Raw genomic sequence first — 23,469 nt, forward strand, 5'->3', positions numbered from 1 at the left:
TACACCATTTACTTAAATGGAGCTGTGTTTGATGTAAAGGAAGCATTGCATTCTGTGATTCAATAACCATGTAAAAGCAACTAGATTCTTTCATAGAATCATTGGAAGGGACCTCAGGAGGTAATCTAGTCCAACCCCCTGCTCAAAGCAGGACCAATCCCCAACTAAATCATCCCAGCCAGGGCTTTGTCAAGCCTGACCTTAAAAACCCCTAAGGAAGGAGATTCCACCACCTCCCTAGGTAACCCATTCCAGTTCTTCACCACACTCCTAGTGAAAAAGATTTTCCTAATATCCAACCTAAACCTCCCCCACTGCAACTTGAGACCATTACTTCTTGTTCAGTCATCTGGAACCACTTAGAACAGTCTAGATCCATCCTCTTTGGAACCCCCTTTCAGGTAGTTGAAAGCGGCTGTCAAAAAAAGACTAAATAATTCCAGTTCCCTCAGCTTCTCCTCATAAATCATGTGCTCCAGCCCCCTAACCATTTTTGTTGGACTCTTTCCAATTTTTCCACATCCTTCTTGTAGTGTGGGACCCAAAACTGGACACAGTACTCTAGATAAGGCCTCACCAATGCCGAATAGAGGGGAATGATCATGTCCCTCGATATGCTGGCAATGCTCCTACTTTTACAGCCCAAAATGCCGTTAGCCTTCTTGGCAACAAGGGCACACTGTTGACTCATATCCAGCTTCTCGTCCACTGTAACTTCTAGGTCCTTTTCTGCAGAACTGCTGCCCAGCTGCTTGGTTCCTAGTCTGTAATAGTGCATGGGATTTTCCGTCCTAAGTGCAGGACTCTGCACTTGTCCTTGTTGAACCTCATCATCTTTCTTTTGGCCCAATCGTCTAATTTGTCTAGGTCCCTCTGTATCCTATCCCTACCCTCCAGTGCATCTACCACTCCTTCCAGTTTAGTGACAACTGCAAACTTACTGAGGGTGCAATCCACGCCATCCTCCAGATCATGAATGAAGATATTGAGGAGGAGTATTCAGTTTTTTAATTTTTTGCTTGTTTTTGTATTCACAACACAGCCAACAACACCCAAGGTTGGATGAGATTCTGTATCTTCTATTATTTTTCATTTTTCATATAAATTTGTAATGAGGAAGAATAAAACTGGTGGGTGTAAGAGTATTCACTATTGCAACTGCTAGTAAAATATGTCAAAAAAAGATTTTCTGACATTGCAAGAGCCCTGGCTGAGTTGAAAAAGTTGTTACCTGAAGAATCTAGAGCGGCCAGTAAAGAATTGTTTTCCTTTATACAAAACTTAAGTTCATTTCCACAGGCCCATATCTATTTTTTCGTTTGGGGGGGATAGACTGACAGCAGCATCATACCATATTAACAGCATTCTTCAATTCCTGGCTACTTTACAACGGAGGCCTGTTGCTATAGCTGACAACAGACTGTGAAGCAGTTCATAATTTCAGTTCCTTTAGGTTCACAAGATTCGGAAGATAAGGAGTCATTATGTCCTTAGAACCTAAAAGTTAGTACCCTTTTTTTCATGGAACAAATAATTGATTCCAGCCCAGCCGTTTTGGACTCTGACCCTCAAAAGTCACCTTGATCCCTAGCAGACGATGCATGGAGGACTTTAGGACCAGGGGAAGTCCGAGAGGAAGCAGGAGAATTGAACAGCTCCCACCTGCTCGGTTTGAATTGCCTTCGAAGTTTCATCTGCAGATTAAAAGTTTGCCTTGGAGGTTGGAGCAGTAGCCTCAGCCGCAAGTGACTCTCTCCTTCAGGTAGACACCGGGCCCTTCCTCGAAACATTCAGGAAAGCTCTTAAGTGAGCGCTGGTATCTGCAAGCATCGGCTTTTGGGGGAAGGAGGAGAGATTCTCCTGCTCTCTGGAGGCAGAAGCTGTTCGACTCATGTTTTCTTTGGATCATAGAAGAATTGCTCTGAGGGAACATTCAATCCTTCCTCTCTGCTTCTCCTGAAATGACAAGCTTGCTCATTGCTCTGAAATAGCTAACGCGTACCGGTGCAGTCATGCAATTGATCACTAGCACTTGGGGAGAGGGGCTTGCGTGAAACCTGGCGGGCAGTTCTGTGTCTGCAATGAAGTGGCCTTTCCTGTGCAGCATGTTCAGCGTTGGCAGGTACAGCATCCCGAGACCTGTCACCAGGAATCTGGAGGATCTGGACTCAGTGCAAAGTATCCTGCTGCACAGGTTAGTGTGAGGGGGAGGGGAGTTGAAAGGCAGGCAAGGGAGCTCACAGACCCTCCCTTTCCCACCAGACACTCAGTTCAGACTGGTGAAGAGCTGTTTTGTTTTTTAATGTAACTAAAAGGCATTGGCAATTCTTGTTTTCCACTTTTTTTCTAGCTGCTTCCTCTGGGACAGGAGCAGCCGGATCTGATGTCCCCTCTGACCCCCGTACACACACACAGGCAATAGGATCTCCTGTAATTCCACTAATATGCTGTGATAAAGGGAATTTATCCAACCCCAGCTCTATAGGCACCCCGGAAAGGGGTGTATGCTAAACTTAAAAAAAATCTGGAAGGGCTAAGAACTACTGTGTGACACCCTCAGCCACTGAGCAACGAGCTTCCATTATAGAGAAAGGTAAAGAAAGAGATCATCTCTCACTGTGCTTATTGCTTAGTTTACAGACCCTACTCCTGTGCATGGCACGCTGTGGCTGTGCTGTAACAGACACTTGATACTTACAAGAGGCAGCAGTTCAGTGCAGTAACTACTACCGCTCTCAGAACAAGGAAAACATTAAAACTGGGAGATGCCGTTATTAACTTTCCGCTTTCTCCAGGAGGGTGATTTGTGGGCAGAGAGTCTTTTGTTGTTCAGACAGGAAATGAGAATGTGCTGTTTCCCCCTTTTTCTGTTATTCAGTCGAGGGTGGGGAAATGTTTAATGTCTGACATACAAAAGAAACATGCTCGATAAGAAACCCAAACTTTCTCAGCATTATAGGAGCTGTGCGATTTGGAGACATGGGGGTAAAATGGATTGGATGCAGAGAATATTGAGCCGGGGCTGTTTGTGTCGGGTAACCAAGAGGATGGGAAGAATTTTTACCTTCTTAATGCTAAAACTAAATAAAAGGGCTGGCTGATTTTAGAATAATTAATCATTCTTTTGTTTAGCTCCCTGTTTTAAGGGTACTGGCATTTCCTGTAGTTGCCACATAGAGATGGAATGAACGCTGTATTGATACACTTTGTAAGGGTACTATAAAAATCTAAGCAATACAATTTAAGGGATTCCGGGGCAATATACAGGCTTACACTTAATAGAAATGTTGGCGGGGAGGGGGACAAGAGGAATCACTTACATGATCATCTTGAATTTTTTTGCTTTAAAAAAAAAGCACAAAGCTATGCCAGATGGGAAATCGTCTGCACCTTTTAAGTGAGAGTGCAGGAGGAACGTTGAAAAGAAATTGCTTCTTTTCCCCCTTCCCCGCCCCCCGCTCTCACCATCCCTAAAATGCGATTTTCCAGTTTTCCCGAAAGAAGCACTCACAATGAGACCTTATCAAAGGGGCCCGTAAAGAAAGGACGCTAAAAGAGATTCCAAAGACCATTTCCCAGCACTAACTAGAAAAGGCTCTTGACTAAACCACACGTTACAATAGGAAAATGATTCTATTGAGCAGTATTTAATAAAAGCTCATAAGTAGCCTGTGTCTAATAGAGCATCTGTTTCTCAAAACACACTTTCTGCTCAATGACTTTATTTGCTATTGCAAATGAAATGCTGCAATCTGTCATGACAGTGCCAGCTCCAAATAGATATAGCTACTGAAACTGAAACCTAATTATTAATACAGCAGCTCTGTAGCCCAAAAGACAAATCTATGAAACTGAAAAAAGTTTAAAATCAATATCTACAAAATTGTAGCTATGAAAATAGAGACAAATACTACCCTGGAAATAAGTAGATAGGGAATTCTGGAACAGATCTGCCCTCATATCGCATTGTGAAGCAACTTTATCTGAATTACAGATAAATGCTCCCATATGCAACTGGGGACCCTCTGAAATCTGAACGGTATGGATGCATTTGTCAGTGACTGTAAAGCTGAGTGGGTGTTGTGGGTTTTTTTAAGCCACAGTAGCAAAATGCTGCCCAGTAGTATTTCTTATTTTAATTTACTTTCCATGCACTGGAGTACTATTTGTACTTACATTTGCATTTTGACTGACTGCAAAGAATCATTATATTCTTTGTGCTTAACCTATATGCCATAACTAAGTGATCCTAATAAAGGCTGTGGAATTTAACCAAAAAAAAAGCAAGATGTGGAAAATAACTATTTCAAATTATTACTACTTTAAATGCTAATAGGCAATGGTTGCTGGAAATTAAAGTAGTTGGTATCTCCATAAAATACTCCCCCAAAGGAGTCACATAGGTTGGTGTGGTCTTCCTGATTTTTTTTTCATATCTGTCTTCCAATATTTTGTTGTTCTTCTTACCTCTTACTTCACTGAGGACACCAATGACAGAGGAAAGGGAAAGAGGCAAAAAAAAAAAAAGGTGAAATCTGCATTTACTTATTTTGTATGTGGTATTTGCAAACGTGAAGGCGTTTTCCTCAAACTTTCTATTATTTTCTGTCACAAAGGCAGCCTTCACTCTGGCTTTAGGTTATCTTAATTTAAATACACTAATTTAAAATGAACACAGTTTCCCTGTTAAATTCACCTTGCCTTGCAGTAAACTGTCCCCACACAATACTAGCAGCAAAGTTGTGAACAAAAGGTTTTATGATGCTTGTTTCTTTGCTTTTATAAAGTATTAAAGACCTGAAAGTCCATGCCACTCACCTTTCAAACACAAGCTTTTTTTCTGTTTGTTTTTAACCTTACATTTTTTTTCATATTTGTATGTCTTCCCTTTCCTGTTTTGCTGAAGATGTCCCTTGGAGAACACAAATGTACCCCTACATTGAAAGGGCCAGGGTAGTGAATCTTTAACAAAAGAGGGTTGTTGTTTTTTCTTCCAACTTTGTTTCAGTTATTTGAGCAAAGTAGGTGTTAACAAAAACAAACAGAATCTCAAACTAAAATGAAAATCACTTCCCCGCTCCACTGTGGTTTTACTTGCTTGGTATTTATAATATCATATTCCTACTAGTTCTCTAGTTGACCATATAGTCTTCCAGGAGAAAAACAAGTAGAACAGACCTGAATTTCAGATGTTACAAGATTTTTTTGCTGCTTTTATTTATGTCTTCTCCCTTATCTTTAAAGAAACAAAACTTGTAACTTCAAAGTCCAGTGGAAAATGGAGGAGAGGGAGAAAGCTGGAGACCATTTAAAATGTTGTTAAGTGTTGGCAGTTAAGAAAGGCACATTCTGTTGTAGTCAAAGCACATTCATTGTTTGCTATGGTCTATTTATGCTGGCTATATTATGTAAAGGGGACATAGAGCTGGCAGATCCAGCCACCAGGAAATTGTCCTGGCTTGAGGGAATCTCTACATGGTATAGAGCCAGCAGCACAACAGATCTATGCAACATTTCCCCTCTCGATCCCCTCCAGCCTCTGACATTGGGGGTGTAGATGGAGGGGAAAGGGTGTAGCTGAAAACTCTCTGAGCTCTAGCTATTCCTGCAATGGTCCTTCAGGTTCATAGGTAACAGCCATGAGTTAAAGCAACCCTGGCTGGCCCCAAATACAGGAGGTGCAAAGGTGGCATGCAGCCACCATGTCATCACTTTCAGTCCTGCATGGAGCGGAATTCAGCCACACCCAAGACCCAGGCCTGTGTCTTGTCTATAATAGCCAAAGAAATCATGCTGGCATCTTTCTAGCAAATTATGTTTAATCATGGTTCCTAGATAAGGTGTTAAGATTGGGCCTTTTGACACAACAAGACCAGACTGTGCTATAAGAGAGTGAGGGCACTTCCATATTTATAAAAGCAAAACAACCAGTCTTTATCCTTCTACTACAAAAGAGAACACATTTTCTGCAAATGCCAGACTTTCCTTTTGCAACTTCCCATTGGAAGAGCCAATTACCAATGAATAACAGTGGAGAAAATAAATTTGTTAGTCTCTAAGGTGCCACAAGTACTCCTTTTCTTAGTGGAGAAAATAATACTCAAAAGGAATAGTTTAATTTTCAATTTAGTCAATAACTATCTCTATCTTCATTTATATAAAGTAATGCATTAACCAGTTGTCTAATAGGAGATAGTTATTATATCAGTACCAATGACAGCCTGTGGCAGAACTCTTGCCATCTGTTTGTTGTTAATGCAGGAAGCACTGGAGAGAAGGTTCACTAGACTTCCAAGTCAAGAGTTCCAGTCCAGCTAGTCATGTTAAATATAAAGGGTCTTCCATATGAATGATTATTTCAAAGCTGTTTATAATTTTTCTGTATAGGGAATGGTGGCAGGGTTTTCCCTTCTACAGAGATCTTATGGGAAATTCTGTCTTTATTCAAAAAACATCCTGCTGTGAGAGACAGTGCCTTTCCTTGGTTGTTTCCACAGCAGCAAAAGTCATAAATGTTTCAGAAAACATACTTGGGAGATTTGCCACTACTGCTTTCAGTAGACCAATGTTCTATGGTGCTTTGCTCCCTAATACGGTTAACCTGTAAAACAGCAGAACATGGGCTTTCCTTCTTTTGCGGGGGGAAGCCTGTACTTCTCACTTGTTGAATTAACAACTGGAAACAATTAACCAACCCTTGAACTCAGGGTATGAAATTTAACATAACGGAACCATCTGGCATAGACTATCACTTCTCAACAGAGACATTTTCATGTGCTGTTCACTGCATTAAAGGTGCTAGCAAATATAAATGGAATTAAGCAGGGAGGGATTGAATATCTCACCTCCATCTCATTATTAAATCCTGATTTCTTGTGTAATATTCCATTTAGAAAATCACAAGACATTGGGTAATTTGGAAGCATTCATGTGTCTCCTGTTTATCCAAACTGTTTTGTTTTGAGGAGGTGAATTGCTTGAGGAGTTGGGGTGGGAGAGTTTCCCCTCCTGCTTCTTTGGAAGTAATAAAAGAAGGCAAGTCAGAGTATATCTTGCCTTTATGCCATGTCTTAAAATTACCAATTGCTAGTCTAAAATAGAAGTCATAGGTCTGAATTTGTTTAAGAATTCTCCACAATTAAGATTGGTATACTTCGAGTGAAATTTTTATGTCACCTAAGATAGGAAAAGCCTATCACTTCCTATCCTGAAGCTGAATGGAACAATTAGGGTTTTTTGTACTACTATAAAAAGAAAAGGAGTACTTGTGGAACTGCAGAAGACATATACACAGAGACCATGAAACAATACCTCCTCTCACCCCACTCTCCTGCTGGTAATAGATTATCTAAAGTGATCACTCTCCTTACAATGTGTATGATAATCAAGTTGGGCCATTTCCAGCACAAATCCAGGTTTTCTCACCCTCCGCCCCCCCCACACACAAACTCACTCTCCTGCTGGTAATAGCCCATCCAAAGTGATCACTCTCCTTACAATGTGTATGATAATCAAGGTGGGCCATTTCCAGCACAAATCCAGGTTTTCTCACCCCCCCCCCGCCTTTTTCCAAAAACCACACACACAAACTCACTCTCCTGCTGGTAATAGCTTATCCAAAGTGACCACTCTCCTTATGCATCCGATGAAGTGAGCTGTAGCTCACGAAAGCTCATGCTCAAATAAATTGGTTAGTCTCTAAGGTGCCACAAGTACTCTTTTTCTCCTTACAATGTGTATGAAAATCAAGGTGGGCCATTTCCAGCACAAATCCAGGTTTTCTCAGCCCCCCCCCCCCGCCCAAAACACACACACACAAACTCACTCTCCTGCTGGTAATAGCTTATCCAAAGTGACCACTCTCCCTACAATGTGCATGATAATCAAGGTGGGCCATTTCCAGCACAAATCCAAGTTTAACTAGAACATATGGGGGGGGGGAGGAAAAAACAAGGGGAAATAGGCTACCTTGCATAATGACTTAGCCACTCCCAGTCTCTATTTAAGCCTAAATTAATAGTATCCAATTTGCAAATGAATTCCAATTCAGCAGTTTCTCGCTGGAGTCTGGATTTGAAGTTTTTCTGTTTTAAGATAGCGACCTTCATGTCTATAATTGCGTGACCAGAGAGATTGAAGTGTTCTCCGACTGGTTTATGAATGTCATAATTCTTGACATCTGATTTGTGTCCATTTATTCTTTTACGTAGAGACTGTCCAGTTTGACCAATGTACATGGCAGAGGGGCATTGCTGGCACATGATGGCATATATCACATTGGTGGATGTGCAGGTGAACGAGCCTCTGATAGTGTGGCTGATGTTATTAGGCCCTGTGATGGTGTCCCCTGAATAGATATGTGGGCACAGTTGGCAACGGGCTTTGTTGCAAGGATAGGTTCCTGGGTTAGTGGTTCTGTTGTGTGGTATGTGGTTGTTGGTGAGTATTTGCTTCAGGTTGGGGGGCTGTCTGTAGGCAAGGACTGGCCTGTCTCACAAGATTTGTGAGAGTGTTGGGTCATCCTTCAGGATAGGTTGTAGATCCTTAATAATGCGTTGGAGGGGTTTTAGTTGGGGGCTGAAGGTGACGGCTAGTGGCGTTCTGTTATTTTCTTTGTTAGGCCTGTCCTGTAGTAGGTGACTTCTGGGAACTCTTCTGGCTCTATCAATCTGTTTCTTCACTTCCGCAGGTGGGTATTGTAGTTGTAAGAATGCTTGATAGAGATCTTGTAGGTGTTTGTCTCTGTCTGAGGGGTTGGAGCAAATGCGGTTGTATCGCAGAGCTTGGCTGTAGACGATGGATCGTGTGGTGTGGTCAGGGTGAAAGCTGGAGGCATGTAGGTAGGAATAGCGGTCAGTAGGTTTCCGGTATAGGGTGGTGTTTATGTGACCATTGTTTATTAGCACTGTAGTGTCCAGGAAGTGGATCTCTTGTGTGGACTGGACCAGGCTGAGGTTGATGGTGGGATGGAAATTGTTGAAATCATGGTGGAATTCCTCAAGGGCTTCTTTTCCATGGGTCCAGATGATGAAGATGTCATCAATATAGTGCAAGTAGAGTAGGGGCGTTAGGGGACGAGAGCTGAGGAAGCGTTGTCCTAAATCAGCCATAAAAATGTTGGCATACTGTGGGGCCATGCGGGTACCCATAGCAGTGCCGCTGATCTGAAGGTATACATTGTCCCCAACTGTAAAATAGTTATGGGTAAGGACAAAGTCACAAAGTTCAGCCACCAGGTTAGCCGTGACATTATCGGGGATAGTGTTCTTGACGGATAGTGTTCCATCTTTGTGTGGAATGTTGGTGTAGAGGGCTTCTACATCCATAGTGGCCAGGATGGTGTTTTCAGGAAGATCACCGATGGACTGTAGTTTCCTCAGGAAGTCAGTGTTGTCTCGAAGGTAGCTGGGAGTGCTGGTAGCGTAGGGCCTGAGGAGGGAGTCTACATAGCCAGACAATCCTGCTGTCAGCGTGCCAATGCCTGAGATGATGGGGCACCCAGGATTTCCAGGTTTATGGATTTGGGTAGTAGATAGAATATCCCATGTCGGGGTTCCAGGGGTGTGTCTGTGCGGATTTGATCTTGTGCTTTTTCAGGAAGTTTCTTGAGCAAATGCTGTAGTTGCTTTTGGTAACTCTCAGTGGGATCATAGGGTAATGGCTTGTAGAAAGTGGTGTTGGAGAGCTGCCGAGCAGCCTCTTGTTCATATTCCGACCTATTCATGATGACAACAGCACCTCCTTTGTCAGCCTTTTTGATTATGATGTCAGAGTTGTTTCTGAGGCTGTGGATGGCATTGTGTTCTGCACGGCTGAGGTTACGGGGCAAGTGATGCTGCTTTTCCACAATTTCAGCCCGTGCACGTCGGCGGAAGCATTCTATGTAGAAGTCCAGTCTGCTGTTTCGACCTTCAGGAGGAGTCCACCTAGAATCCTTCTTTTTGTAATGTTGGTAGGGAGGCCTCTGTGGATTAGTATGTTGTTCAGAGGTATTTTGGAAATATTCCTTGAGTCGGAGACGTCGAAAATAGGATTCTAGGTCACCACAGAACTGTATCATGTTCGTGGGGGTGGAGGAGCAGAAGGAGAGGCCCCGAGATAGGACAGATTCTTCTGCTGGGCTGAGAGTATAGTTGGATAGGTTAACAATATTGCTGGGTGGGTTGAAGGAACCATTGCTGTGGCCCCTTGAAGCATGTAGTAGTTTAGAAAGTTTAGTGTCCTTTTTCTTTTGTAGAGAAGCAAAGTGTGCATTGTAAATGGCTTGTCTAGTTTTAGTAAATTCCAGCCACGAGGAAGTTTGTGTGGAAGGTTGGTTTTTTATGAGAGTATCCAGTTCTGAGAGCTCATTCTTAATCTTTCCCTGTTTGCTGTAGAGGATGTTGATCAGGTGATCCCTCCAACGCATTATTAAGGATCTACAACCTATCCTGAAGGATGACCCAACACTCTCACATATCTTGGAAGACAGGCCAGTCCTTGCCTACAGATAGCCCCCCAACCTGAAGCAAGTACTCACCAACAACCACATACCACACAACAGAACCACTAACCCAGGAACCTATCCTTGCAACAAAGCCCGTTGCCAACTGTGCCCACATATCTATTCGGGGACACCATCACAGGGCCTAATAACATCAGCCACACTATCAGAGGCTCGTTCACCTACACATCCACCAATGTGATACATGCCATCATGTGCCAGCAATGCCTCTCTGCCATGTACATTGGTCAAACTGGACAGTCTCTACATAAAAGAATAAATGGACACAAATCAGATGTCAAGAATTATAACATTCATAAACCAGTCGGAGAACACTTCAATCTCTCTGGTCACGCAATTACAGACATGAAGGTCGCTATCTTAAAACAAAAAAACTTCAAATCCAGACTCCAGCGAGAAACTGCTGAATTGGAATTCATTTGCAAATTGGATACTATTAATTTAGGCTTAAATAGAGACTGGGAGTGGCTAAGTCATTATGCAAGGTAGCCTATTTCCCCTTGTTTTTTCCTACCCCCCTCCCCCAGACGTTCTGGTTAAACTTGGATTTGTGCTGGAAATGGCCCACCTTGATTATCATGCACATTGTAGGGAGAGTGGTCACTTTGGATAAGCTATTACGAGCAGGAGAGTGAGTTTGTGTGTGTATGTTTTGGGGGGGGGGGGTGAGAGAACCTGGATTTGTGCTGGAAATGGCCCAACTTGATTATCATATACATTGTAAGGAGAGTGATCACTTTAGATAAGCTATTACCAGCAGGAGAGTGGGGTGGGAGGAGGTATTGTTTCATGGTCTCTGTGTATATAATGTCTTCCGCAGTTTCCACAGTATGCATCCGATGACGTGAGCTGTAGCTCACGAAAGCTTATGCTCAAATAAATTGGTTAGTCTCCAAGGTGCCACAAGTACTCCTTTTCTTTTTGCGAATACAGACTAACACGGCTGTTACTCTGAAACTTGTACTACTATGTTTTCTTAATTTTCTCTTATTTTCTTCCATAAGAGCATATATACATGTATCCTTCCCTATATGTGGATGGAGTGGTATGACTAAACCCATATACTTGCATTCAGTAGATAACAGGCTTTTACTTTTAGGAGCAAAAGCACAACTCTTGCCTAGAGCCTACTTCAGAGGGACCACAAAATTCTAGTCTGAGATTTCTGTAACAGTTCCAGTTGAAAAGTTAGTTGTGTAGCTAAGGACATGTGTCCAAAGCACTCCTTTGTCTGTTAATTCACTTAGAATCCTTTGTTCGCTAGTTAACATTTTCTGAGACTGTCTCAAGTACGGAAGTTTCACACTAGAATCTTACACCTACTGCAAGAAGCTCCAGCAGTGTAATGTCTAGATCTTCAGAACACAGATCAATTCCACAGTTTTAGAAATGTTCCAACAAGTATTTTCCATCCCATTCTGCATGTACCCTAACATCCTGTTGCATTTATTGACTGTAGCTGCGCATCCAGCATAGGTTTTCATTGAACTGTCTACTGTGACACCCAGCTTTTGAGTTGATAGAATCCTGTTGGATGCCTTAATTTTTTTCCTCTGATGTGTATTACTCTGCACTTGTTGACATTGAATTTCATTTACAATGTGTTGCTCATTTAGGTCTCTGAAGTTCTTCACTCCTCCGTGGTTCAGACTAACCTAAATAACTTTGTGTCATCTGCAAACTTACTACCTCACTACTCACCCGCCTTTCAGATCATTTAATAAATGTATGAAACCTTGAGGCACTCTGCTGTTAACCTTTTTTTTGCCATGGTGGAAACTGTCTATTTAATCCCACGCTTTCTGTCTGCAAGCCAGTTTTTGATATATGGTGATCATTTTGCTTCTCACCAAGTGCCTACTTAGCTTCTTTAGGAGCCTCTTGTGCAGGACCTTGTCAAAGGCCTTTTGGAATTCTCAATAAATTGTCAGCTAGTTCTCCTTTATCCACTACTATACTGATGTGTTCAGAGAATTTTAGATTACTGAAACTCAGCCAGATAACATGTTAAAACTACAACTTGCCTTGTCTGCAATGGAATTTCAACAATTATCTAACATGTTAAAAATACCCTTTTTCCCCCTCCTAATAAAAGGCCTCATGCATCGTCTGGACTGGGATTTAAAGTTGTGATATTAACATGTTAACTTTCACATGCTAACTAGCTAACTAGTACATTTTAAGTATACTGTAATGGCACACTGCTTTTAACAGGTGCTAAATTGGTCAATTCAAAGCCTAGGATTTCCCCAAGGCTTCAACTCAGCCAATCTAGCAGGTTAAAGGCAGTAGTTTTGTCTACACTTCTTAAATTCTAATCTAGATAAGGCCATAATGAAAAACTACCATGAACCAGCCAAAGCCTCTGCCAAAGGTTAAACTGCTGCTGTGGCAACTAATCAATAAGCTTTAACCTTGTAGTGTGTAGACTTGAACCATGTTTACAGCTAACCATACCAGTAATCAGAGGGGTAGCCGTGTTAGTCTGTATCCGCAAAAACAACAAGGAGTCCGGTGGCACGTTAAAGACAAACAGATTTATTTGGGTATAAGCTTTCGTGGGTAAAAACCCCAGTTCTTCAGTTCATGGGTAAAAAAACCCATGCCCAAATAAATCTGTTTGTCTTTAAGGTTCCACCGGACTCCCCATACCAGTAATGTGTTACAAAGAAAATTCAAAACTGTAGTGTGGATAGGGCTTTAAAGTACATTATTAACTAGTAATTGCATTAGATCTGAATTGAAAATAATTTCAGGGTTTTAACATCTGCTTTTTTTTTTTTTATTACTGGAACAAGATCTACGGTTTGGGAAAGGTTTAGAGTTCCTTAAAAATGAGCTGGATCCCAAAAATGTTTGAAAACTGTTACAGGCCACATGAACATCCCAAAGTGACCCTTTTCATTTTGTTTGTTTGTTTTTTGAAAACTATAATTTCACATGAAGCAATTTGTAAAATTAAAGCTGATTCCATGTAAACATTTGCTTCTACTGAGCTAACCATATTGATGTATTATGTGCCTTCTAGCAATAAGCAAGCCATCAGTTAATCCCAAATATTGGTTGTATTTGAACACATGCTTGCTTTTGGGATAGCAGGTGTAATGGGGAATCACTACTGGAAATAAACCCAGAAGGTTATGTTCAGCTTCTGTCTTACCTTAGTTCAGTTCTGGGGCAGGGAGTGGGGCCTGGTGGATAGAAAGTGAGCAGAGACTCAAAACACCTAGGTTCTGTTCTTGGCTCTGTCACCAGTTCTGCTGGGTGACTTTAGGCAAATCACTGTGCCTCAGTTTCCCTACCAGTAAAGTGGGGATAACAATACTGACTCCTTTTGCAAAGCGGTAAGAGATCGACTGGTGAAAAGCCTTGGAAAAGAGCTAGGGCTTATTGGTATGGTGTGAAATACACCGCAGCCCTGAGTCTTTTCACGGCTGGTGCCGGGGTCTATCCCACGCTTTTCTGCCTGATCCCTCGCAAACGAAGGTGCAGTCCGCTCGTCAGGCTGAGCCGCGGGCTGGGGAGATGGGAATCGGTACCCTCGCCCTGGCATGCGGCCACAGGCGCCATTAGGGCACAGGGGTTGTGTCTGTCGCTCCGGCCCCGGCTGCCCGCGCCTCTTCTGATCGCACAGCGCCCGGCGGGAGCGCTCCCGGGCTGAGGCCGAGTCGGAGCCCGCGCCTAGCGGGGAGCCCCCCCGCGCTGTTCCGCAGTCCCGGACCCTGTGCCGCCTGCTGCGGGGCCGGGGGGGGGGGCGCTCAGGCCGGTAGGGGCCCGAACCCGCCGGCGCTAGCCGGTCGCTGCTGCAGCAGGAGCTGCCTCGCAGCCACCGGCCTCTCTCTCTCAACAGGGCTTCTCCCGTCTCCATGGCACCCGGCCGGCGGCACCAATAGAAGGGCGGGGCGGGCATCACGTGCCCCCCTCGTGCTTCCGGGGGTTGGTATCATGGCGGCTGGGGGCTGCTTGGCTTCGTAGTGGTGAGGTGACATCGTCCCCCCGCCCCCCCGGCATGGAAGAGCCGCTGTCCCTCGAGATGCCTCGGGAGCTGGCACCGCGGCAGGAGGGGGAAGAAGCTGCGGGCGGCGGCGGCGATAGCAGCGAGACCGGCTCCTGCTCTGCATCGTTCTCCGGGGGCTCTGAGTAAGGGCGCCCCCACCCCCGTGGGCCTGGGGCAGAGAGTGACCGTGTTCTCTGGCCCTCGGGAGGGAAGGACTCGGATCTGGCCAGCGTGCGCCGTCCCCTGGGGTCAGGCGCTGCAGCCAGCCAGGGTGGCTGGCGTCCAGGGCGCCAGGTGTGAGACAGCGCACCTCGGCATCCTAAGGCTCCTGACGCCTAGCTCCATTCAGGAGAGCTTGGATTTCACGCTCCCCTTCTCCACTCGTCAGTTGTGAGAACTCGGGCAAATAGCTTCACTCTTTGTGCCTCTGTTTTCCACCGTAGAAAAGGGATAGGAAGGACCTCCTGCACTGGTGTCCTGTCAGAAAGTACTTTGGGGCGGAAGGTACTGTAAAAGGGGAAATGGTCTCAGGACAGGTTATTTGAGTCCATATAGGGTGGTTCAGTTAGTCAATTTCTGTTAGTCTTATTAATAATTTAAATAGCTCCCAGAAGGGGACTTGGCTGTTTAACTGTAATAACAAAACTGTTACAAATATTATGTTTAAAATAACTATTCATGCATAAATATGAATGTGCCAAGTATTATGCATTTCTTTAGATTGTGGCAGCTGGGATCTGAAAACCTAAAGTTAGGCTCTTAAGTCCATATTTAGATACCTAGACAAGTGGTGTAATTTGCTCCTAGGAGCTTCTGTTAATTTCAGATGGCTACAACTTTTGTTATTTTAGGGTTACACAGTTGTCCATTCCCCTAGCTAAAACATAAAACATGTTCATTCCCCCCTTCCCCAAGTTTTGGGCAGAAAACTGATTTATTTATTTTTTACTCTGTTTCCAAAACATTGTTCATTTTATGCTGGTGGTAGGGTAAAGCCTGGTCTATGCTTAAAATTTAGGTCGACGTAGCTACATCACAGGTATGTGAAAAATCCACATGCCTGAACTCTGTAGCCATGCTGACCTAACCCCAGTGTAGATGCAGCTAGATTGATGAAAAAATGCCTCTGTTGACTTAGCTACTATTGTTTGATGTAGACTGTGGCCTAGCGTACACTACAAGGTTAGGTCAATTTAAGCTGCCTTGCATCAACCTAGCTGTGAGAGTGTCTTCACTTAATTTGACTCCCGGTGATGTAAGTGAGTGCTGATTTAGTAACCTCACCTTCCTGAGTGACATACAGTCATGGTCAATGCAATGTCAGTGTAGACACTTCGTGGCTTACATCGACTGTTACTGGCTTTGAGGAGCAGCCTCATAATGTCCCACACTGACAATACAGTTGATACAAGCACTTCTGGTGAGGATGCACACCACGAACACAAGGAGCCACATGTGCGTGCACACAAGCGATTTAATAACTGTGATGGCTGTATGCTGACATAAGTTAGGTCAACATAAATTTGTAGTGTAGACATGATGTGCCTGTACAGTTACGTAGTGTAAATGTGGCTTGAGTTTTCTGTGACTCCTTGCTATGTTTGGTGGAATGAGTAAGGGCCTCAGTCCACAGAAGTAGCAAACACCTTGAAATCTACAGAAACCTGTTACTTCTGCACAGCTAACCTGCGTCCTGATCCTTTCCCTGGCATCAGAATCCTGAAATATCCTTGCTACTGTTGTCTAACCTTCCTTTTGATTATACTACTCCAGCCTCTGTTTTAGTGACTATTTTAGCTTAAGGCTGGAGTAGCAGCCTCAGAGTAGTTCTGCTACTACAGTATGGTCTGGAAGTATGTGTAGGATTTCTTCTCTTCCAGAAACATCAGTAAGATTCACAGTTAACACTCTAATGAGATGCATAGAAACAGTGTATGGTTCTTCTGGAGGCAAATCCTGTTCCCTGCAGATGATAATCTTGTAACTAAGGGCAGGTCTAAGCTTAAAGTGCTGCGTCAGTGCAGCTTCGCTGATGTAGTTGTGCCCCTGTAGCGCTTTAATGAAGATGCTTTAAGCCACTGGTGGGCAACCTGCGGCCTGCACACAGCCCACCACTGCTCTGAGCCAATAGGAGCGAGCCTCTCCCATCAGTTTAGTTAATCCATCTCCGCGACAGGCCACATCAGAGTTTGGGAGCCAGACCTCATGGCTCAGTGGCAATCAGCCTGGAAGCACTGAGAGCCTTTTTCAAGCTGGAGCTCTTGGAGCTTCCAGGCTCCCGGCTGCAGAGCCAGGGCTCCCCAGCTCTTCAGCATAGATCCTAAAAGCCCTGGGTACTGGTCTCCCCAGCAGCCCACCAGGCAAGCTGGCAGAAAACCAGGCAGGGTTCTGAGGAAACCCTGCCTGTTTCATAAGAAGTTTATCAAAAACAACACGTTTCCACAAAACATTTCAACAAATTGGCATTTTCTGCCAAAAACCTGTTTCATCAGGAAATTACATACCAGCTGTAGTTGCCATGTTTTGGTTGTGATTCATATGCACTATGCATATGCACCTCTGTTCTCCTTTCCGCATTTGTCATTGTGTGGGTAAAATTCTGTTAAAACCTTAATCTGTTAGTATAGATTTCTTTTTGTTTAGAAAGTAACATATGTGTGTGGCTAGACAATTATTGGAAATATTTCTATAATAGTTCTAGATTTGGTTTCAGCAGAGGGAGAAGAGAGTTAGTTTTTGCACAATATCATGTGGACTAATGGTTGGAGGTTGAAGTACTTCAGTATGTTGCATAGCTGACCTATGTTCTTAATTTGTAATTTTAGAATACAGACTATTTTTAAAAGCAGTCCTATTTCTGTCTGCCTCTATTGTTTTCAAAGTTTTTTGTTTGGCTGTAAGATCAGAGCACGGATTATACATACATCCATTCTAGTACATCTTTATTCATATTTTTACCAAGATACCTGGACAGATGTTTTGTAGCTGACTCTGAAAGCACAGCAATGCTAGTTAGATGTAATTCATAGGTTTCAAAGTGTAAATTTGTATGAAAACTGATATCCTGCTCTAATCAGTATATTGTCCCAACTACTTCAGTGTCAAAATCCCTACTAATGAACCAAGGACATTCATGTTCATGCCTACTTCTCTAACAAATTTCATTTCTTGAGGCCATATTATATTGAGGGGGAGGAAGAATAACTTCCTATGTTCAGCTTATACAGTTTCTTTCAAATCTTTACCCAGGAAGGAAGAGCCTTAGTGGATGGGTGAGGCTGTGTAGGTCGTGTGGCCCCATGATCTTGCAGATTCATGGGGAAGGAAACTCCCAGGCCTATACAAATTTGATCCCTCTGTGCTTCTGCTCTGCTTGCTACTTTCTCCCCAGTTGCAGTGTTCCTGTGGAAGCTGGGGGTATGAGGGTGGGAAAGACTTGGAGACTCAGTTAATTTTTCCCCCAAGCAGCATGAACTTGTGTGCAGATGTTTGTTTGACTACAGATGGCGAATGCTGTGCAGAATGACTCCTTCTGCCACCAAGTTATTTATATTAGCAATTAGGAGTCCAGCTATGGGCTAGGACCCCATTAGGGTAGGGGGCTGTACAAACACAGAAAAAATATATTCCCTGCTTCCAAGACGTTACAGTCTAAGGGCTTGTCTACGCTGGCACTTCACAGCGCTGCAACTTTCTTGCTCAGGGGGGTGAAAAAACGCTGCCCTGAGCGCAGCAAATTTCAGCACTGTTTACACTGGCACTTTACAGTGCACCAGCACTGGGAGCTAAGTCTCTCGTGGAGGGGAGTTTTTTAGACTGCTGGGAGAGCTCTCTCTCTTTCCCAGCCCTCTGCTGTGACTACACAAGCCATGTTAAAGCGCTGCCATGGCAGTGCTTTAGCGTTGCCAGTGTAGACTAGCCCTAAGTAACCAAAACTGTGAATCTCCCTCAGAAGGGCTCTCATGGGGTCTCAGGAAGGAAAAATAGTATCATGGAGTTCCTTCATAAGCATTCTATCGGAAATTTGTCCAGATGGAGTCACCTCAATTGTCCCTTAAACCTTCAGTTATATAGCTGACTGTATATAATGGAACCTAAACCCATGGAAACCTATATTACCAAAAGAGTACTCTTAATTTAGACTGACTGTGGAACTAAGATTGTACTGTTATCAGTTCTAAATGGAAGCTTATTTTATTGACACTTAAAAATAAACCCAGTTGGGATAGGGAAGGGAGGTAGAAATCTACCCATAAAAAAAGCATTAATAGTCTGTTATTTTATTGCTAAAGTACACTTTACTAACTCAGTTTTTATTGGTATGCTGTTCATAAATGCCATCAATACAACTGTTCTTTCTGATGGCTTAAGGGATGAACGTGGGAGAGAATGGACAGGATGTCATTCTTGTTTGACTAAAAGAAAATCCCTCACTCTGATGGATAATGGTTACTTATTCAGACATGGCTTTGAAAGGAACAATTCAATGAAATTGGCTTCTGTGAATGATGCTTTTGCAATGGATGAACAGTAAGACACTATGAAAAGCTACTTCAGACTCTAGAAGGGCAGTTGTGGTTTTCTGCCCCCCACTGCCCGCTTTTTTTTATTCCTTTCTCCCTGTAAGGATTTTTATATTCAACATGATCTAGAGCACCAACGCCATAGAATTTCAAGAGGCAGACTTTTTCTCACCCCCTCCCCGAAGTAAACAAATGTAGTTGGTATTGCTGTCTTCCTTGTCTGCATTAGCATTTAATTCTCTCTCTCTCTCTCTCTCTCTCTCTCAGCGACCTTGAGCCTGAATGGTTGGACAGTGTGCAGAAAAATGGGGAATTATTTTATCTAGAACTGAGTGAAGGTGAAGAAGAAACTCTTCTTCAAGACATCTCTTCGGAGGTGCCTGCAGGGAATCATGTCAGGTTCCGTGAAAATGAAGCTGAGGTTATTCAAGAGGGATCACGAAAAGAAAGAAAGTATGAACCCAGACTGAAAAAAATCACCAAAATTTTAAAAAAGAAAAGCCTTTTACCAAAGCATTCTGGTAAGAAAGGAACTGGTGGTAATGATGGGCATCCTTCCGGCCCAACCTCCATACTGAAACACCAATCCACTCAGAAGGTGGGAGTCATAGTCCAGCAACGGTATAAAGATGTTTGTGTCTATGTAAATCCAAAAAGACTACCCAGTGCTGGAGCAGGGGGAAAACTCAAGCTTCTGGAGGCATTGGTAGGGATTGTTCATCAGTCTTCATGGAGCAGCAGAAGAGCTGAAAAGCAAGGAGAACAAGACAGAAGCAACAAAGGGATCAATGAAGAGAAGCTTGTAGTTCATGGCTTGGTCCCAGGCAGCTCAGCCATAAAAACAGGTCAAATCTTGATTGGTAAGTAACCCAATGAACACTGACGTGCTTACTCCCATTAAAACCAATACAGATACTAATTTACTCTTCAAACTGTAGCAAAACCTAGACTAACAAGCATTTTCAGTAGAGGGATAACTTAAATATTTCTGAGATTTTAAATATATTTGAGCTGGTCAGCTCATAACTGAGGTTCTACTGTAACTGGAATTTAGTTGAACACAAAATGGCATATATAACTTATTTTTATTAAACAAAACAGCCATATGTTTTGGATACATAAACTTCTCTTATCAAAATATGATTCACATTTACAGCTATCTTATAAGTAGTTTAGGACCCAACAAATTTTGTATTAAATTCAGCTTTCATTTTAAACAGATTTATCTTCTAAAAGAAAACCATTGTAATTTGAAAAAAAATGTGGATTTCAATAAAAAAAATCTGTTTTTATTAAAATTTTTATCCACACTGAGCTATAGGCACATAGGCTATTCATAGATTACCAACAAGCAATGAATGTATCTTTGTGCTCCTGGCGTGCTGCTGTGGTTTTCTGTTGGGTCTTGGATCACTGGGGGAAGTTAATGCAACTCTCTAAGCAGTTGAAGAAGTCTGTAGGCGTAACATGGTTGGAGGGGGCAGGAGTGGGCCTGTATATACTAGTTTTGACTAGGTTCAAGAGGAGCAGCAAACGAAGACCCCAAACTGTGTAAAGGGTCAGCCTGAGCTGAGTCAGAGTGTGAGGTACTGTGGAACAAAGAACTGATAACTAGTGTATGGGCCTACGAGAATTCCATGCAGATGATAAGTAGTGTCTGGTAAAATTAGCCTGCATGTCGACTTTTGGTTTTGTAATACGTTTTTTCTGTGTAGTCTTTTTGTCCTAAATAAATGTACTGTGGTTTGTGAAAATTGATTGGTCACTGGTAAACCTGTCATAGTTTCTGGTAGATAGTAGAACTGCAGGTGCTGGACTAAAGTGAGACTTGCTTGGAGAAGCACTGTAGTTAGGGTTCCCAATTTTCGTTGGATGTATTCCTGGAGGTTTCATCGCATGACATAGTCTTTAATTAAAGATTAATCTTTTATTCCTGGAGACTCCAGGACAGTTCTGGAGGACTGGCAACCCTAACTGTAACTTGCAAGGAAATTACAGGCTAAATCCACAGTCTGGAGGGAGAAGGATATGAATTCCCACTCTGAAAAAGGGGCCTGAGATCTGAGCAGGAGTGCCCTCAAGGAGACTACAAAGGGATCAGAGATGCAGTTATCCCTGTGGCCATTTTGGGGTATTCCAATAAGACAATCACTGTGTGCTCCAAAGTATGAAGCTTTGAAATGTGTATATATATGTGTGTATTCTGAAACTAAATTAAAGTGTGGGAGGGAAACATTGGGTAAGGGAAGCATTAGGGGGAGGTGTGGAAATGAAAGTCTTAGGCCACCATTTTACAGGGTCTTGGTAGAAACTCTGCAATTACCTTAAATGCTCAAGGGGAAACAATCTAAGTATAAAGGTCTAAATGTATTTTAAGAACAGATACATATTGCACAAAGCCTCTTATCTGTAAAGGACTGGTGATATTAGCCTTAAGATTGTTCTCTGGAGAGAAGAGAGTGAAGATGTATGCTCTGGATGGGATTTTCAAAAACTCCTGAATAATTTAGGAGCACAAGTCCTATTTGAAAGTCAAATCACATAAGCACTCTTGAAAATTCCACATTGTATACATAAAGACAGATCACACATTGACTCACAAGTGCATGTTTTGGATAAGAGTATTAAATAATACTCCCTTGTAAAAAATGAATAACCTTCAAGTTGTTCCACAAAAGGGGAAAGGGTTAATATATAAATAAGTCTGAAGGGAGATAGGCCCTGGTTTATATGCATAAATTTCGTTGACAAAACAGTTTGTAAATGCCTACCACCACACTAACAACGTAATTCCTTCTCTTGGGTCACAGTTAAGGTGACCAGAGAGCAAGTGTGAAAAAGAGGGACAGGCGGTAATGGGTAATAGCCGCCTATATGAGACACAAACCCTGAATATCAGGACTGTCTATAAAATTGGGACATCTGGTCACACTAGTCCTCAGTTAAAGTAGTATTCTTTTCTCTCCTGATTTTTGTCTACAAGAATGGGCATACAGGCAGATCACTATGACAAGTAGCAGGCCTAGGAGATTAGATTAACTCTTTCACTGTTTCTGTTTCCATGGCAGGTATAGCAGTATTGCATTTATCCTTTACAGAGCTAAAGAGGCAATAGTATGTTAAGAGGGTGTGGAGAAATGAAATCTTTGTTTTGTTTTAAATGGGGACAGTTACTTAAACCTCAGAGGCTGGTAGTTTATTACATGTCCTGAGCTACCATCAACCAATGTAACCTTATTTTTACATGTTGGAAACAAAATACGTTAAAGCATACTGCCATCATTCCGCTTTGAACAGGGAAAATGTGCTACATCCTGTGCCAAGTGGCATAAAAAGTATAATTTACATATAAAAATACTCTAAATTATATATGTGCAGTGAACATTGGGTACTCTGAAATCTGTATGTGGTATCTAGCACCAGGGATATTTTGCATAAACTAAATGCTTGGATTTTAATGCAGTTGGCATAAGGGATGTACCGTTAAAAACCCAAACACTTAAATTTTTTTTGTAAACCACTTTTAATTTAGTTTGTTCCAGTCAAACCCTTCTGGTTTAGCGTTGCTGTATTGTATATCAGATGGCAAGATAGCCAGGCCTTTTGAGTGTACACCCAAACTCTGGTTAAAACCAGAAGTGCAGTTTAATTTTAGATACATAGATGGTACTAATATGAAGAGAATAGAAAAATACAAGTTTCTTATGGTCTAAAATATCACTTAAAAGAAAAAGCTTAAGATGAGATTCAAGAATCGTGTCCTGAATTGAGCAGTTCTTTATTAAGATGTACTTCAAGTTTAAGTTGATCTAAATACTCACGAGAATTACTAGTTTATCAGTTGTTAAGCTAATCAACATGGTATGGTTCAGGTTAACCAATGTTGCTAGAATTCTACTTCTCTCATCTCTTACCAATAAGGGCCTGCAGAACAATACACTACTTTGCCTATATGCATTTGTTACTCTGTATAACATGGTGTGATCTTGCTGGTAGTCTTAACCTCGAGAACCAGGCATTAAACAACTCTTCCCTCTGAACATGAACATTTTGAAGTGCTGTTCTTTGGCTATATTAGTAACAGTCTTGGGACACTTGGCATATCTAATTTGATTTCTAAATAAGAACTCTGTAGATTTTAGTTTTGTATCCCTGGCAGACAGAATACCTGATGATTTAAAGTAATCTCATACAGCTCTGAGATTCCATTCTCAATGAGAAGTATGGTAGCTATTTCAATAGCTGTCAATGTTTAATAATATTGCAGATTAATACTGCAAATTAAGCACTTTGTTTTACAACCAAATGGGCTAACAAAAAAGGTGGACAAGGCAGTTACTTACTAACTTTAATGGAAATTTTTTACATAGTTCCTTAAAATAGTGCCTTAAGGTATCTTGTCCTGTTCATTCTGAAATTTGTATCACTATATCTTAACACTTAAG

General features: G+C 42.3%; 1 protein-coding gene across 2 annotated transcripts in view; it reads left to right on the forward strand.

Annotated features, from left to right (window-relative positions):
- The first annotated feature begins 1,697 nt into the window (after positions 1 to 1,697).
- Positions 1,698 to 23,469, forward strand: part of INTU (inturned planar cell polarity protein) — a 115,051-nt gene continuing 93,279 nt past the window's right edge. Inside the window, exons 1-2 of one of the 2 annotated variants that reach the window (XM_048847291.2) lie at positions 1,698 to 2,194; positions 19,292 to 19,884. In XM_048847291.2, coding sequence (XP_048703248.1) covers positions 2,082 to 2,194; positions 19,292 to 19,884 — 706 coding nt within the window. In that variant the 5' untranslated portion in view covers positions 1,698 to 2,081. Of the gene's footprint in view, positions 2,195 to 14,421; positions 14,645 to 19,291; positions 19,885 to 23,469 lie in introns of those variants that run through there. The other variant, XM_048847290.2, reaches the window with a different exon arrangement.

Source organism: Caretta caretta, chromosome 4, assembly GCF_965140235.1.
Source record: "Caretta caretta isolate rCarCar2 chromosome 4, rCarCar1.hap1, whole genome shotgun sequence".
NCBI classification, from domain to species: domain Eukaryota; kingdom Metazoa; phylum Chordata; order Testudines; family Cheloniidae; genus Caretta; species Caretta caretta.